This window comes from Dermacentor albipictus, unplaced genomic scaffold, assembly GCF_038994185.2.
Source record: "Dermacentor albipictus isolate Rhodes 1998 colony unplaced genomic scaffold, USDA_Dalb.pri_finalv2 scaffold_35, whole genome shotgun sequence".
Classification (NCBI taxonomy): Eukaryota; Metazoa; Arthropoda; class Arachnida; order Ixodida; family Ixodidae; genus Dermacentor; species Dermacentor albipictus.
Window position 1 is genome coordinate 796,112 of NW_027225589.1, and position 17,083 is coordinate 813,194.

At 43.9% G+C, this 17,083-nt stretch overlaps 1 protein-coding gene across 1 annotated transcript; it reads right to left on the minus strand.

Annotated features, from left to right (window-relative positions):
• Window positions 1-290: 290 nt before the first annotated feature.
• LOC135897203 (uncharacterized) lies at window positions 291-10,768 on the minus strand. Its single transcript, XM_065425785.1, has 3 exons — window positions 10,672-10,768; window positions 3,410-3,490; window positions 291-1,269 (listed from the first exon to the last, which is right to left on the minus strand). Exons 2-3 carry the CDS (start codon window positions 3,480-3,482, stop codon window positions 722-724), a joined length of 621 nt encoding a protein of 206 aa, XP_065281857.1. The 5' UTR covers window positions 3,483-3,490; window positions 10,672-10,768; the 3' UTR covers window positions 291-721.
• Between the last annotated feature and the right edge of the window lie 6,315 nt (window positions 10,769-17,083).

Genomic DNA, 17,083 nt, shown 5'->3' on the forward strand with positions numbered 1-17,083 from the left:
CTATACATCAGGTGGGTATGCTATGTATGTGCTGCGTAGTATGAAAAGATGTAGTGCTGAAGAGAAAACGCGCAACTTAGAACAGTAATATACTATGGCAAGGGGTATGCGACTTACTTTTCGTACGTGCGCAGTAACCTATGGCAAAACCTTTATTGGTAAAATATGGTTTTTAGGTAGCGGTAGTTAATCAAATGTATACTACCAAGTTACATATAAGCCATGCAATCGGGACGTATCTTTCCCAACAGGAGAAACGCATTGAAGAAAAAGTACACAAGCAAAGGAAGTGTACAAGGCGAAATCATGCGTCTGTTTATTTGAAAAGAAAAAACGTACACAAGATGTGTTACCTAAATGCTGTCCAAAACATTTCTTGTAACAAGCGCTGTTCATATATCTAACTAGCAGTGAAATATATGTTTAGCGCCAGAGCAATACATATTAGTTTTCCTTTTTGAACGCTTTTGTTCTATCATTTATGCGTCATAGGGCTACAAGTGGCGGCTTTTCTAAGCAAAGTAGCCCCATAAAGAATACAAGCCGGACGTAACATTCTTACTTCCAAGATATCATTCAGGAAACGTCAAAATTTAGTTAGCGCACGCGAAATTTTATAATGTATACTCTATATGTGTCACGTAGGGAACAAAGAAGAAACTGAGTTCGGGGATCTCTATATACCTAGTAACCGTGTTTCACCACATGAGCAGCCACGTTCTCATTTACTCTTCTCGAGAATTTCAGCGAAGAGGGTTTCAAGTTCCACGAAGAGCGTGCCATGCCAGAAGTCACGAAAAGAGTGCGGTTGAAGGGAAGCACCAATCTTCGCCACTTCGTCGCTTTTCTCATCCAACCCTTTGAGCCTGAAGGACAGCCCCACCAAGGACACTGGCATGTTGACTGTAGAATGCAGCTTTACGTTCTCTCCGGTTCCTTCGACTTCGAACTGCGCAGTGAACCTAAGAAGAAGTGCCTTGCTCTCGAATTCGTGTACTGTGCCACTTGGTTTGATGAATGGTCCAATCAGCACCAGGGGCTTTGCGTTGACAAGGTCGAACTGCACCACTTTCGTCCCGTTCGGACAGAAAGTAAAAAATGGCCCGAAAGGTCGAAGGGAATTCAGGCCAATGAATTTCAACTGACTCGAGTTTAATTGAGCCGGACGTTCCTTGTCCTCGTCCACGGTCACAATGCGCTCTGTGGGCAGCTTGGCGACAAAGTTCTCTATCGCGCTTTCCAGGTGCTTGTCATGGAAAGAGCACTCCACTGGAAGTAGATCATGAAAATCAACATTAGGCATGCAGTGGTTGCGACTGTTTCATTCGTTTCATTTCTTTTCCGGACAACAAAACAGATTCTCACTAGCTTAGAGAAAGGAAATTCGATAATATTGCACAAAAATTATATCTCTGGAATCTAAGAGCAAGTTGTCGGTCTGTGATTTCATCGTTATTTGCGCAATTGAAAAAAGGATCCTTCAAAGTTACATTGACGTTTCTTCTATGTATGAGTTTTCTCAAACCATTTTCGAACAATTTTTATATTTGCGTAAAGCAAATACCTTGGAAGACTATAAACAAATGTTTTTTCCACATACCTCTCTTAAAATGTCTGACACGTTTTACATTTTGGGCCGGGAAATATCGAAAGTAGGAGACTATGTGTCTAATGCGTATAATGCGTATTGTGCTACCGGGTTGATGTGTCTCGTACTTGATGGAGCCGTGACTTGGGCGGCATTGTTTCGCCAAGGCACACACTGCCATAAAATACTTCGTGTTACATTTACTACAGCAAGTGGAGCAGACTCACTATCATAGCTCTTCTACGCCGAATAAATTATGTGTCCTTCATTTCATGCACATGTTCTCTATTTTAACATTTGTGCATCGGTGTGTTTCTTCTCTCGGGACGCTTGTCCTCGTCGTCCGCAAACGGTACTGGTGTTCGTGAACGACGAGAAGAAAAATACCATTGAAGTTATCTATGTGCATTTACGATAACGCCCATAAGTTTCAACATACGTAGATTCACTACTGAATAGGAATGTACTGCAAATTGTGAAACTTTATCTTATCAGCTTTCCTTGAAAATTTGCTACATGAAATTGCGGCTGAGAGCCTACAGACGGATATGCTGGTTCGAAAATCTTACTACCTTTTGTAGCGTCATGCTGTTAAATCGGATATTAGCAGCATGGTCATAAAGCAGCTTGCGTTTGAACGTTTATTCGTTCTACCACGTCTCCCCAGAAACGGTTAGTTCAGCCATTCCTTCGAAGGTTCACTGCATCTTTCGTACCTTGCAGGTCAATCTAATGTGCACTTCTGAGTACATATAAATTCATCGAATAAAAAGATGATTCTGCTCAGTTTTCCGAAAGGGAGAGCCATTTGGTAATCTCGTCACAGATATTTGCAATAAAAGTTGGAAATGATGTATGGGCTCGTAATGGGGCATGTCTGGGCCGAAGCCTCAAACAGCTGTGATGCACGTCTACTTTGGTGCATAAATTGAAGACGATTGCACAGTGAGCAAAGTGCCCGTTTTGAGTTCTCATTACCTGATAATGTCTTTAAGCTCAGCAATTTACTCACCTGAGCCAGAAACAAGTGACATAGCGCAATAGTACGCTAAAAAAACCCTTCCTTTGCCTAAGCTCTTTCAATTCACAAAACTGAACCGCAAGCAATGTTCAGTATTAGACCCGAAAATATGCTTATTTAGTGTGTCGCGAATGGTGTGAGCAGTGTGTTGTTACTGTGGAAATGTTTATGTCGGTAAACTCGACAGATGTTTGAATTCCACATAATCTGAGCACACTTTCGGTGCAGCAAAGTCTGAACAAGACAATCTGACCCACGTGTGTAGTGGGGGCGCTCCGGCATGCTTAAAAAGAACTCTGTGGTCGAAAAGAGGTAGCTCAAGGATAGCCAAAAAACAAATTACCGAAGCAGATTTGATTAAAATTCTTCCTTATCAATGTGTGAGCACCTCTTTCTTTTTGACAGGGACTGAAAGTTTCTGGGCAAGCCGTAAATTGTGCTTCGTGTGCTGTGTAAACATTAAAGGTGCTCCATCTATAGCGTGCTAAATTTTTTTCACTGCTAAGCTTATCTTTGTCTTACGCTTTAGCTTGAAATAATATTGAAGGGTCGATGAGGCTAAAATTTCGCAGCAGAAGACTTTACATATTTCGTAGTTTTTGCAGTAACGAAATATCCCTTGCATGCATTGTATACGTCGTTTGCGCCACGGATGAGGTTTTTCCATCGCAAAGACACTCTAATTTCGAAGTGTGTGTGTATATATATATATATATATATATATATATATATATATATATATATATATATATATATATTCGTTCTGCTTTTCTGCATATTGAATCATAACGCCCTCTCACCTTCTTCCGACGAGACAGCACTTGCCAGCAACGCGAACACGGCGGCAGACACTATAGTCGTCCTTAAATTCATTTTGTGATCTGTAAACAAAAAGAACGAAGTAGCAACGTAAAAAATTGTTTGAGGAATCAACTAATCTAGACATGAGAATGACATGTTGTTCAAGAGCTTTTTTGTGTACACGTAGAACTTGGGAGCTATAACGTAAAGGTATTCCAAACTTTTCTATTCCAATTCTGCAATCAGCCCTCTGCGATAGGTCAAATACTTTTTTGAACCACCCCCTCTTCGCCTATCTGTCACGCGACGTCACGAAAACAGCGATAGCTCCCCATCTGATATGACGCGTACATACTGATTATGCATCATTGGACCGAACAAAAAAAATAGCTATTTCTGATTCGACGCCTTCTATCCTAGCCATTAACCCTCGGCTATTGGTCAAAAGTTCTGGAGCTGCACCCACTTCACCTGCCTGACACGCGACGTCACAAGACCGCGAAAACACACCGCGTCGAAGTGACGTGTACGCGTGAAAGATGCAATAATATGCCGAACAAAACAAAATTTTTTTCTAAATAGCCGCAGGCTGCCCCGTTCCGAAAGAAATAAAAGATGGCTGCCGCCGATCGCTCAGGCAATGGCTAGTCACACCTACCAGAGAGCATGGGTTTATTTGCGTTCAATAAACCCTTTTGCGTGGCCGTGTAACACTTTCAAGCGCTTTCGGCACGTTTATGAACTCGTTCTGCCATCTCTTCTTTGCTGAGAACCCGTTTTAGCGGCATTCCTAACCTTCCGTTGCATGCCGCCGCGATTTTCGAGCAGCCACCTCAAGCCAAGTAAGGGAAAGCGGATCAATCACAGACGCTAGCACCACCCTCTTCATCCTGTTATCGAGTTTCAGTGCACTGGCTCAGCCCCATCGAATCCCTTTCCACTTGAGCGTGCTCCTCGCTTCTTGTCAGCCAATTAGATAAGACAAGCCGCTCACTGTAGGCACTGTTACTCGTTTTTAAAGGAAACAAATGTGCCCCCCTATAAACAAGGAGAGCGTTTTATTGGTCTGTTTCCAAATCCCTGCGGTTCACCGCCCGATGCTTGCGTCAGCGGTTACACAACTTTGACGTCAGGAGATTGGAATAAAAACATATTGGATTAGCTTTACGTTATCAGAATCAGAATCAGAATCAGAATCCACTTTATTTCCAACACACTAGTTGGGGGCCCCCAGGCAAAAAGCTGTCGCAGACAGCTTGACGGGACCTGGGGGCCTACAGAGAGCAGCAGGCAGTGGATTTCACAAATTCGAACAATTGTAAATACATAAAGACATTATGAAGAAGAAATAAACTTGTTTCATACAGATGCAGCATACAGATTATGACATTGCAGCATACAGATGCAGCATACAGATACAGACATTATGAAGAAGAAGAAATGAACTTATTTCATACAGATGCAGCATACAAGGTGGACACCATCACACAATGCATAATGCATAAACAGTGCAGGAAATGTAGCAGCCAGGGGAAAAGAGAAAAAGCTCATTGCTTCATCAGGTAATCACGCACCTCCGATTTAAACGTGTCGAATGGGGCACTGAAATTAATGTGATTTTTTAAGAGGTTGTATAGTGTTGGTATGCAGTAATCCAGCCTAGATCTACCGTAATTTGTACGTGTACGCGGCACTGGTATTAGCCTGTTACGTATGCTATAGTCATACGGGGAATGTTCTGTATAGTGTGGGAGTTTATTTTTATACATATAGAGAGATAGTTTATAGTCATATAACTTAGACGCTTTAAGCATATTATGTTTAATGAACAGGGGACCAGTGGGTAATAGGCTGGGGTGTTCATTAAAGTTCTGAAAGATTCTTAATACCTTCTTTTGGAGCCGCTCCAGTTTGTTATAGTTGGTGGTTGTTGTAGTGCCCCAAACTAAAGTACAATATGAAAGACGTGAGTAAAAATCAGCATAATATATTGCATTCTTTAGTCTAATTGGAATTAGTTCCCTCAGTCTGTAGAGGCAACCAACTGCTTTGCCTAATTCATTCGTGAGCTTAGTAACGTGCATGTTCCAAGACATTGTTTCTTCGAACCAAACCCCCAAGAACTTTTCAGATGCAACGCGTTGTAGGGCCATTCGTTGAAAGTTTAGGGTGAGTTCGAAATCGCTTTGTTTGTTGAGAGGTTTAAAAATAATATATTTAGTTTTTTTAATATTTAAGGTTAATCTGTTAGAGTTCAACCACTGTTCAAGGTTAATTAGGTAATTGTTTATTGTTGTGTTTAGGTGGGCTAAATTTGATGCAGAAAAGAAAATATTAGTATCATCAGCATACATGACCAGTTTGGGAGAATTAGGCACATCACATAAGTCATTCATATAAAGTATAAACAATAAGGGCCCTAGAATCGACCCCTGAGGCACTCCATGTTTTACCACAGTAGTCGGTGATGACAAGCCATCGAATTTCACACACTGCTTTCTGTTGTAAAGATCATGGGCGACGCCACGTATGCCGTAGTCATGCAGTTTTGACAGCAGAATATTATGGTTTACACAATCAAATGCTTTTTTTAAATCAATGAACATTCCCACAGTAAAAAGTCTGTTTTCTATGTTGCTAAGAATTTCATTCTTGATTAGTAATAGCGCCATTTCGGTAGATTTCCCTTTCTGGAAGCCGTATTGTGAATCATTCACAACGCGGTATTTAGTGAGAAAGTTTTCGAGCCGTGTATGAATGACATTCTCAAAAACTTTGGACAAGATGGGCAGAACAGATATTGGTTGGTAGTTTGCTATATCACTGACGGCTCCACCTTTGTGAACAGGGGTTATACGTGCCAGTTTAAGGTCAGAGGGAAATATACCAGTCTCTAACATTTGATTAATTATGAATGTCAGCGGTAAGGCTATAACAGACGCCACATGCTTAATAGGGACAGCACTCAGGCCATCCAACCCGGCGGCAACGTTGTTTTTAATTCTGGAAATGAAATTTGTGACTTCTTGTGCAGTAACCGGTGAAAGAATAATTGAATTAGCCAGTATTGTACGTGCAAACTGTGGCGTTTTAGTACAATCACTATGGCTATTCGGAGACACGTAGTCGCCAACTTTGGAAAAAAATTCGTTCATTTCTGTTAGGGCGTCTTCATCCGTCTTGCCTTGAGCAAAAGCTGCAATATTAATTGAGCACTGAACCTTAGCGTTATTAGACAAATTATGGATTTCCTGCCATAATTTTCTTGGACTGTTGTATATTTTAGCAAACAGAGACTGATAGAAGGAGATCTTAGCCTTTTTTAAATCAGCGTTTAATTTATTACGATATGATTTGAATTCTGCGAGCAAGGCAGCATCACGTGATTGAACGAATCTATGGTACATTTTGTTTTTAGCTTTTATTCTTTTATGCAAGCAGTTTGTAATCCAAGCCTTGCGTATTCTTTTGCTTCGTTTTGTCTTATGTATCAAAGGGAAATTTTTATCATAGCAGGCTATGATTTTCTTGAGAAAGATACGGTAGGCCTGATCGGGATCACTTTCGGCGTAAACATTGTCCCATACTATCATACCAGTATCAGAATAAAAATTGTTGAGCGAAACAGAGTTAATGTCGCGATAACTTGGGTTGTTATTTTTGTGCTTTTTGGGAGCTACTGGTATAAACGTGAAAATCGGGAGATAATCACTGATATCAAGGGAAAAAACACCTGCTAAGAACTGGTCGCAAGGAAGGCTGGCGATACTCATATCAAGAAGTGTGGCGCTAGTTCCAGTAATACACGTGGGTAACGTAATCAGATTTGCGCAGGCAAAAGTACAAAGGATGCTTTGAAAATGTTCACTGGATGCGTCACCACTGAGCATATTGATGTTCACATCGCCCATTACTAAAAAGGATGTGCGCATTGAGTGTAGACTAGGCAGCAAAGTTTCCATGAACTCAAAGAATTCGGACTTAAGTCCTAATGGTGGCCTATAAACTGCTGCAATAACAATATTCGTAAGTCTTACTACTAGACACTCTACATTGGCTGTAATACAAGTTAGTTCATCAACAACATCACAACCAATACAATTTTTGATGTACAGAGATATACCTCCTCCGCGGTTAGTGGACCGCGTGATTCCGTGATGATTATATCCTGGTATATTTGGTGGGTTATCGTTTGCAGAAAGCCAGGATTCTGTGAACAATATGGCATCAAATTTTATCGATAGGCTATCGAAAAACATGCGTAAGCTGTTCATTTTATTTTTAATGCTACGAGCGTTTAAATGGAACGCACTGAAGTAAGTAGACGACACGTCAGTGTTGAAGTTTTCAATGTCGTAGTATCTACATCCTGCCATGGCAGCCATGACTGTTAGGTTATACCCAAAAAAGAAATGCTATATCAACGCCAACCTTAACGTTGCATTTTATCCAGATCTTCTCGGCAGGCAATCTTTAATATGTCTGATGATTCCGATTTCCTTGCGAAGATTTTTCCGCCATGCGTCCAAACGAACTTCCATCCTACTTCTCGTTTTTTTGTATTTGCGGCTCCTAGTAACTGCTTGCCCTGCCTTGTTAGGTGCTCGTTGACATATATAGGGCCAGTTGTCCTAAAGCCAAGTACTGTCGTAGACAGGCGTGCCCTCTTCGCCTTGGCCAGCACAGCATTTCGCTTGTCCCGCCGCACAAAACGTACCACAATGTTCTTTACGCCAGTCTTATTTGTTCCAACTCTGTGGCAAATGTCAACCTCATCACGTGCCAACGGCTCACCCACAGCTACACAAATCTTTTGGACAGTATCAAAAGGCTCTCCCTCATCAGGCACACCTTTAATTTCAAGGTTGTTCGCCCGTGAGTATTGCTCCAATTCTTCAATTTTCGTCTGTAGTTGTTTATTTTCAGCAGCGAGTCTTTCGTTGCTGTTTCGCATTGCGACAAGTTCTTCACGTAAAGCCTTCATTTCCGAGGTGAGCGCATTGACATTGTCACAGCTTTCACTGCAATGTTCCAAACTTTGTTTGAAGGAGCGAAGTTCAGCACGGATTTCACGTTTGAAATCCTCGAATGCTTTACCCAGATCCCTCCCGCTTGCCATGACAAAATATTCAAGGGAAACAATGTTACTCCTGTTGGGCAGCAGTGCATGCAGCAACAATGGCAGGACTTGAAAAGGTAATACGATCTTACCTGTACAGAAAATGTCTGGTGAGTGTTGTAGAACCCACACGCACTGCTGCCAAACTGGAGGAAATACGCAGGGCAGTCAATATATATAGGCAGCGTCCAGTAGCTTGGTGGGTCACAGCGCAGGCGCGGGGACGTCGACGTACACTTGCTGATCCTGGGGGATAGCAGTGCGGAGATAGCCGACGAAAACGGCGCCTGTCCTCGTCAGGTAACTGCCTTCCTTGAGCAGTTTCAGCCACGCAAAAGCCGATGGATCGCGCCGAGCAAGAGTGCACCTGTACAGAAAATGTCTGGTGAGTGTTGTAGAACCCACACGCACTGTCGCCAAACTGGAGGAAATACGCAGGGCAGTCAATATATATAGGCAGCGTCCAGTAGCTTGGTGGGTCACAGCGCAGGCGCGGGGACGTCGACGTACACTTGCTGATCCTGGGGGATAGCAGTGCGGAGATAGCCGACGAAAACGGCGCCTGTCCTCGTCAGGTAACTGCCTTCCTTGAGCAGTTTCAGCCACGCAAAAGCCGATGGATCGCGCCGAGCAAGAGTGCACCTGTACAGAAAATGTCTGGTGAGTGTTGTAGAACCCACACGCACTGCTGCCAAACTGGAGGAAATACGCAGGGCAGTCAATATATATAGGCAGCGATTCATATGGCCCCTTCTCTCGTCAAGAGGGTTATTTGACAACTTTTCTCCCTTCTCTAAACATGGAAAACACCTGCCCGTGATTTTCTCACCTAATAGGCCTTTATACGGGAGAATTGTGCACATTGTGAAAATTCGTATTTTTTAAAAAGATGAAACGCTTTTTCCCATGTAACATGATTATTATGGCACTTTACCTTGCATACGAGATTACAGCTCAAGAGGGCATAAACAAGCTTGTTATTCCCGAATATCGAACCGGGCGCGAATGCCCACGACTCGCATACAATTTGCATGTTTATTTAAATTTTGACGGACCACCATGTTATAAGGTAAAAACTTCATTACAAAACAGATCGCTAAGCAATGTCAAAACAAAAATTTTGCTTTTATAAATCTTCATTTGTGACATCACAAATGACCAAAGTTTTCATTTGTGACATCACACAATGACTTGGATAATAATATATTTTTTTTAGCCAGGGGGAGAAATTTAATTAACTTGGAGCTTTCGCGGTGTTCTATCGGGAAAGCAGGTTTACTCTTATCTCAAATAGGATGCATGTTAAGCATTTGGCGCTCTTTTAACTCGCTTTGTTCGTTTTTTATACTGATGGTGAAAAGTTGACCATATAGCAGAACGAAGCTGTCGGTAGAAGTACATTTCTATCCGTTCACAGCGGAGCCACTAAGAGGGCCAATACAAGACGCAAATACTGAGAGAAAAGTATTCCCAAGAAGTATTCCATGTATGAAATAGCGTCAGCCCCACTCGCACTTCCTGTCGCTGCAGAACCACCTCAAATATATAATTTGATCCCTTTACCCACCGATTCATGAGTAAAATCAGCGATTTAAAAATTCGAAATACTTAATTTGGCGGGACAATGAATGCAGGTGGGGTTACCTGAACAGCTGCTGTAATAAAAAAATAGTGTCTGTGCAAGGCAAGAAAACTTCCGCTTGGGTAGTCTGGTTCATTGTTCAAGTACACCTTCACATGTTTCTTCTTTGTCCGTGTTTTTTCGCGCTCCCCATCCTACAGCTATTTAAGGCTCCGTGCGTGAGACGTACATGATCCTGTTTTTTTTTTTGGCGCAGAGAGGGAGGGAGAGGGAAACATGTAATAATTTCATAAGCTTTTTATCAATAATTATCTAAACTTCAAATGGTTCTTAAAAGCTATGGTGGTGTTTTTTTTTTTATCCCGGCTGAGCAGATTTCCCCGTGGCTACTGGTAATGGGCGTTTATAAACGCAATACTGATCAATTTCGGCAGCCTTAAATTTAGTGAAGATTCACGACAGTTTCAGCACAGCGTCTCGAACGCCCTCAAGGCGATGCTAAGCATAACTACTCATCAATATTGTTCGTACTGTTTGAGCAAATGATACAATTTTCTCACCTTGCTTTATGAAGCGCTTCTCACTACGGCAGGCACAAGGTTCCAATGAAGAATCGCACCTACTTTGAGTCTGACTGGGCAAGCATTGTGTGCGCAGCTCCTCAAGATTGAAAGACGTGTATAGCTTCCATGCCCCTACGGTTTTTATACGTGTTACCACGGTTTCCAGTTATGTTGCCATCGTGACTCACGGTCACGACATGTTTCAGTCGCAAAGGGCACCAAGGCAAACACCATTATCTAAACGCCGAGAGGCGTTTACATTTGATGATGTTCAATTTGCTTCGACAGGGAGTAGCAACGTATCCCGTCTTTACACCTGTTATTGCTTCGGGATTTGCTGTGGGTAGGCCTGCCGTATTAATCTCTAGTACAGTCCGCAAGGATGGTTCTTGCCTGAAAATGAAGTATTTCCTTTAAGCTTTCGTTACTTGGCATGTGGTGTAAATATTGCATTAAGGGGGGAAATATGATATAAACTGGACAATTTATTCAACGGCACATTCGCAGCATTGATATCCGTCCAAGCTGTTCAGATGAATCTTCTAAAGCAAGATTGCTCCGAAATGTTAGACATGAAGAACTCTGCAAAACATAAGAACGAGCACTACTCCTTCGTTTTAACTCCCACGCTTAAGAGACTTGCGCGTGCATTACAAATCTAATGTGCTATTCCAAAGCAGTCACCGCTGTTAAGCTTCTAATCCGCGCTAGCTTCGAAACGGCCACAAGGTCAAATAATTTTCGACCGTTACTGCCGGAAGACTGACAGAATTTTAATACACGTACATACGGACCTCTTTGTTTATAAACATTGTTGAATATGTATTATATCTATCGCCTTCGATCCTTTGAGTGCGTTGGGAAAATATTGAGTGCTAAACACCAAATATCACGAGGATTTTTGTCATTTTCAACATGAACTTATAGTGCTGCTGCTTCACGTTTGAGAAAACTAAGTAGCCAAGACTTTGTCTACGCAAATGTTATTGTCTTTGGCCAGTACGGCTCACTTAACAAGATGGTCGTTCAGCGCTGAAATGAGTGAACGTCTTGATTTTCCGCATGACCTATGCCGACAACTAAAGTTCAAATCTAAGGAGTGCGAAGTGGCTTGCTGTAGTTGTACTCTCGTAATTAACTTACAGATTTTCCTTCGATGGCAAGCCAATTATTTTTCTTCTCTTAGTGTTAGGTTTTAATATTTCTATTTGTCTGCAGCCTTGTTTACTTCTTGCTTATTCTAGATGACAGCCTTCCTCAGTTACCCATTGATATGGACATATCAGTGCTTCGGATATTTAGTCGTTGGCATCACGTTACTTCTTTTTTTTAACTATATAAAATTGGTAATTAAAAAATTCCTGTGACCTTTATTTTTACTAGAGAGTGTTTAGGAGAGTGCATGTTGCTTCAAACTTTCAGCGTATTCCAGACGAGTTGTTTAAAATGAAGGAAGATGAAAAGACAAGGTAGGTTTATTTTTTGAAATTATCCTTTTTATGTAAAAAGCTACGTTCGCGGGCGTTCCGGCATACAGACGACGAGCTATATAACGCGAAAAACGGTTGTCTCGTGTTATGGAACCTTTCAATTTCCGTGCGCTCGGCGAGAATTGTTCAGATAACTCCATGCTGCAGGAGGTAAATGGTCGAGAACGTCGGCTCACTCATCATTAGTAGACATCAACTGGCACCTGGCCTTGGCCGAACGAAGGGGAAACAGTCGCGCCACGCATCGCAAACATGCAAGGCTCTCACTTCTTCACAGCCGCTCCATCGGGCAGGGGGGGGGGGAGAGGCGAGGGGGGTAGGGATGCCTGGAAGGCAGCTACTGATATGCAAGGCATATTTAGCCTCTCAAGGGCTCCAAATCTTTGCGCTTTCATATCGTATTTTTAGGTAATGTTTAATACTTTACACGCTATTTCTCCTGGAAAAGTGCTCTTTCTTGTTCTCGTTGTGGCGGCGCATATTTCTTTCTTTCGCGTTGATCCTGTACGTGACTGAGCTGAATATTTGTGTGCATCTGCTAATGACTTCGGTTTTGGGAGCAGGCCTAATGGTGGGAGTAAGAGAAGCCTCCGAGGGCAGCAAGAAAGAAATGGTGGGAAGAGCGCCACGCCAACGTATATTAAAGAATAAAGAAAAATAAACATACGCAGCCCGAATACATAGACTTAATTGTGCGGAAACAATGCAAAGCGTCCCTACACAGCATCCGTAAATGCTGAGTCGCCTCACAATTTTGTGTTCCATGAAGCCAAACAGGCAACGTCGATCGATGGATTGCTCGAGAGGAAGCTTGTGCGTCTCCTCGAAGAATGGAGCAAAATAGATTTCGCTTACAGGTCTTCCCGTATTTGGCGTTCGACCGGGTTCCTCCAACAGCTGTTGATGTACCGAACATTGAAGTTTGATCAAGTCAACGCGTCCTGACTGCTCCTCTATTGCTCAAACCCATGCTCGCTACAGCACATGCGATCGAGACTTGCTCGGAAGTTGCCTCGCTGCTCGTCACTTTCGCCAAGCTGCAATATGCAGACTTGGAATCCTTGCATTCTTCTACAAAGCATGTGTGACAGCGGCCACGTCGTGCATCCATGCCCGAGCGCGTGCACACTACTACGTGCATGGTCTGCTGCCGTGGCTACCGTAGTTATCGGCGTCGACGGGGCATGCGGGTGGGTTATCGGCCGAAAGCAGCCCATCTTCCTTTCTCTCTCGTTGCAGGAGTTCTTCGTGTAGGGCCAGTTAGCGATTCATAGCCATTAGAAAGAGGAGCACAAATTAACGACACACCGAAGATGAAGACGCGATGACCGCTGCTACGTAACTCATTTATTCGACTTTCAGTAGCGCTTTTAAAGGGCGCGAGAATTCGAAAGCATCAGTAGAAGGGCGGGACCACAATTGAAAGCAATGAAGGGCAAACTTTTGATGGTTTCATGCTACGAGTTCCAACAACGGGCTTTCTGAATGACGCCAGGCCAGAGATCTGTCACTGATACACCTATCTATCTCCGTATTACTTGAGGTGGTAAGCTCCTAATATTTCTCTCACGATCGTTTACTTACTTCTCCCTATAAGCTGAACATCTGAGAAGAGATGCTCACATCTGCAGGAAGCACAATGCGCAGGCAAGTGCGTGCCTTCTTTATTTCTGATAGATACCGTAGGTAAAGTTACTAGACTAGCTTCAGTTGTAAAACTCTCCGCTCGCGTGCTTACAGCAGCTGTCGCCACTTCTGTGACAGCCGCCAGATGGCAGCGCCGTTCAATCGAACAACACTGCAGACGCCTCGCCGCAGCACTGAGCTCGTGCGTTCGGACAGTTTGCGCGTTTCACGCTGGCTGGCGTTCTCCCTTGTCCGAATTAGTGATACAATGAGAAAGCGGTATCCACCTACAGCAATAAGATTTGTCGGGCCAGTTGGTTCATACCGAAGGAAAGGTACACTTCACGAAAGGAAGAAACGCATACACTGAAGCGCAGAGGCTGCGTTTCATCCTGTCGTCTGCCCGTTTCGCGCAGTTGCTTAACATTTCGCGCAGCTTAGGCTCAGGAGCCTTACGATCTGGCCGAAGTGTGTGATTGTAGGATGATCTTCATTCCCACCAAAGCTTCTCACCACGCCAAAGAAGCGCTACAAAAAGAAAGATGAGGTCAATCTTTCAATACACAAGCCACACAAAAAAAGAAGAAAGATCACCGGCTCTGCCACTCCGTGAAGATGGTTAACCAGTGAAGCTGAAACGTACGGCCCCTGTGTTTATCACTGGGTTAATCCGGAGGGTTCATTAAAGTATTCCTCAATTATGAGGTAACACAGACCATCGGCTGCGACGGAGAGAACGACGTCACTGATAGTATGCCCGCAGTTCACCGTTGTCGCTTGCGTTCGATGTCTCGAGTTTGCTCGGCGGCGTGGTTAACAGCCCTCGCCCGCCCATTGTCGCTTGTGGGTCTTTGAAATGAAATGTCGTCAAAATTAAATCTGTCCGTTACGTAAGACAATGAGTAGCTCATACTCCCTTAAGAAGTGGCTCATGCGCCCGTAAACGCGACCTCCCCATTACGACGACAGAGGAGATGTGAAATTCTACGCTAGAATGATGAACGGCAACGCAGGCAGCTGTGGAAGACGACGACGACGACGAACGCGGAGCAGTGGTACGAGCGCGTGCCGTGGATTTCGCAGAGAGTTCTCGGTTGGCATCAGGAACCGCTCTGTTCCACGCCGAGCGAAGCGTCGCATTGCTGCGAGCACAGATAAAGTGGAGCGCCGAACTGCCGACATCGTAGTGATAGCCGCCTATGCAGCCAGGTACGCAGCACGTCGGCATCGTCTGCTGATATTCTAAACTCAGCGAAGGCTACAGTTTCGCGGATGACAATGCTTGCTGAAATTTGCCGTCAACAACGAACAACAAATACACCAACGCTGCACTGCGTGCTTAGTCCGTCCGGCCCACGTAGCCGGCTAATGAGGAAGTCAAGCTCAGCGCCACTGCAGCGCCGCGAGGGGGCTCGGGCGGGTGGTGGTTCCGTGCAATGGCGCCCAGTTTGAAAACTGAAACTAATCTAATAATGTTGAACGTAGGTGTGCTGTACGACGTACCTCTCTTTGTCTTGTGAAGAGTCCTAGTTCGGACAAAGTAGCCCGTGCGTAACATGATGGCCAGTTGGGCGAGTTGGTACGTGAATACTACGCAGGTAAATACCTAAACGGCCATGCATAAATGATTGTGCATGGGAAGGTACGTTACCTCTCAGAAATAAAAAAGGAGGTGCACTTGGCCGCACACTGAGATTCCTGCAGATGTAGGCAGGGCTTCTGAGACATTCGAATTAGGGAATAGTAGGAGCGCAATCGCGAGACAAACATTAGAGGCCTACCATGATAACAAACACGGATGGAGATGCTTACGAAGCCAAAACGAAGCCAAAAGATCGGGCCCCTCAGTTATCCCCCCTTTCTTCTTGTTTTTTTTTTTCATCTTGTAGAATGAAACCATCACATCTTTCCTTCCCTTATATTCAATTGCGATCTTTGGGTTCTGCGCGTGTCTTCGAATTACTATGCCTTCTAAAGGCTGTTTGGAGGTCTAATAAACCAGTAGTAGTGGTCCTTGTCCTGTCTTTTTCTCCTGTGTGTTGTTGATTGGCACTTCTCTTCTAAGGCCTAACTCCCGGTCTCATTTTCAGCCCATGCCATCACTGCTGATTAGCCGTCAATTGTAAGCAGGACGGCAAGTTTGGCCGATTACCCGTTAACTGTAAGCAGGGGAGCTATAACGTAAAACTATTCCAAATTTTTCTATTCCAATTCTGCTATCAGCCCTCCGCGATTGGTCAAAAACTTTTTTCGACCACCCCCCATTTCACCTGTCTGTCACGCGACGTTAAAAAAACCGCAATACCTCCCCATCTGATATGATGTGTGCACACTGATTACGCATGATTTGACAGAAAAAAGAAAAACAGTTATTTCTGATTCGACCCCTTTTCCCCATTAGCCCTCGGCTATTGGTAAAAAGTTTTCGGGCTGCACCCACTTCACCTACCTGTCACGCGACGTCACAAAACCGCACGAAGTCACCGCGTCAAAGTGACGTGTACGCGATAAAGATGCATTAATATGCCGAACAAAACTGAATTTTTTTCGGAATAGCCGCAGGCTGCCCCGTTCCGAAAGGAATAAAAGATAGCTGCCGCCGATCGCTGAGACGCTGGCTATTCGCACCTGCCGGAGAGCATGGGTGTATTTGCGTATAATAAAACTTCTTGCGTGACCGTGTAACGTTTTTAAGCACTTTCGACACGTTTACTACCTCATTCTGCCAACTCTTCTTTGCTGAGGGTCAATTTTAGCTTCATTGTTAAGCTTCCGTTGCATGCCGCCGCGATTTTCGACCAGCCACCACAAGCTAAGTAAGGGAAAGCCGACCAATCGCAGACGCCGGCACCAGCCTCTTCATCCGGTTATCGGTTTTCAGTGCACTGGCTCTGCCCTAGTGAATCCCTCTCCACTTGAGCGTTCTCCTCGCCTCTTGTCAGCCAATTAGATACAACAAGCCGCTCAGTGTAGGCAATGTTATTCGTTTTTCAAGCAAACAAAGGGGACCTCCTATGAACGAGGAGAGCGTTTGATTGGTCTGTTCAGACAACCCTATGGGTGACCACCCGGTGCTTGCGTCGGTGGTTACGCAAATTCGACGTCAGGAAATTGGAATAGAAACATATTGGAATAGTTTTACGTTATAGGGCCCCAGGTTGCAGTACACAGCGATAGTGCAGTCATTAGTAAGCTTCTCCTCTCCGAGTTCCTTCCTTTGTTTTTTTTTATTTTAATGAACAACTAATTACTGCAAATGCATGGCAAGTTTTTAGTGAAGGTAAATAAAAGTG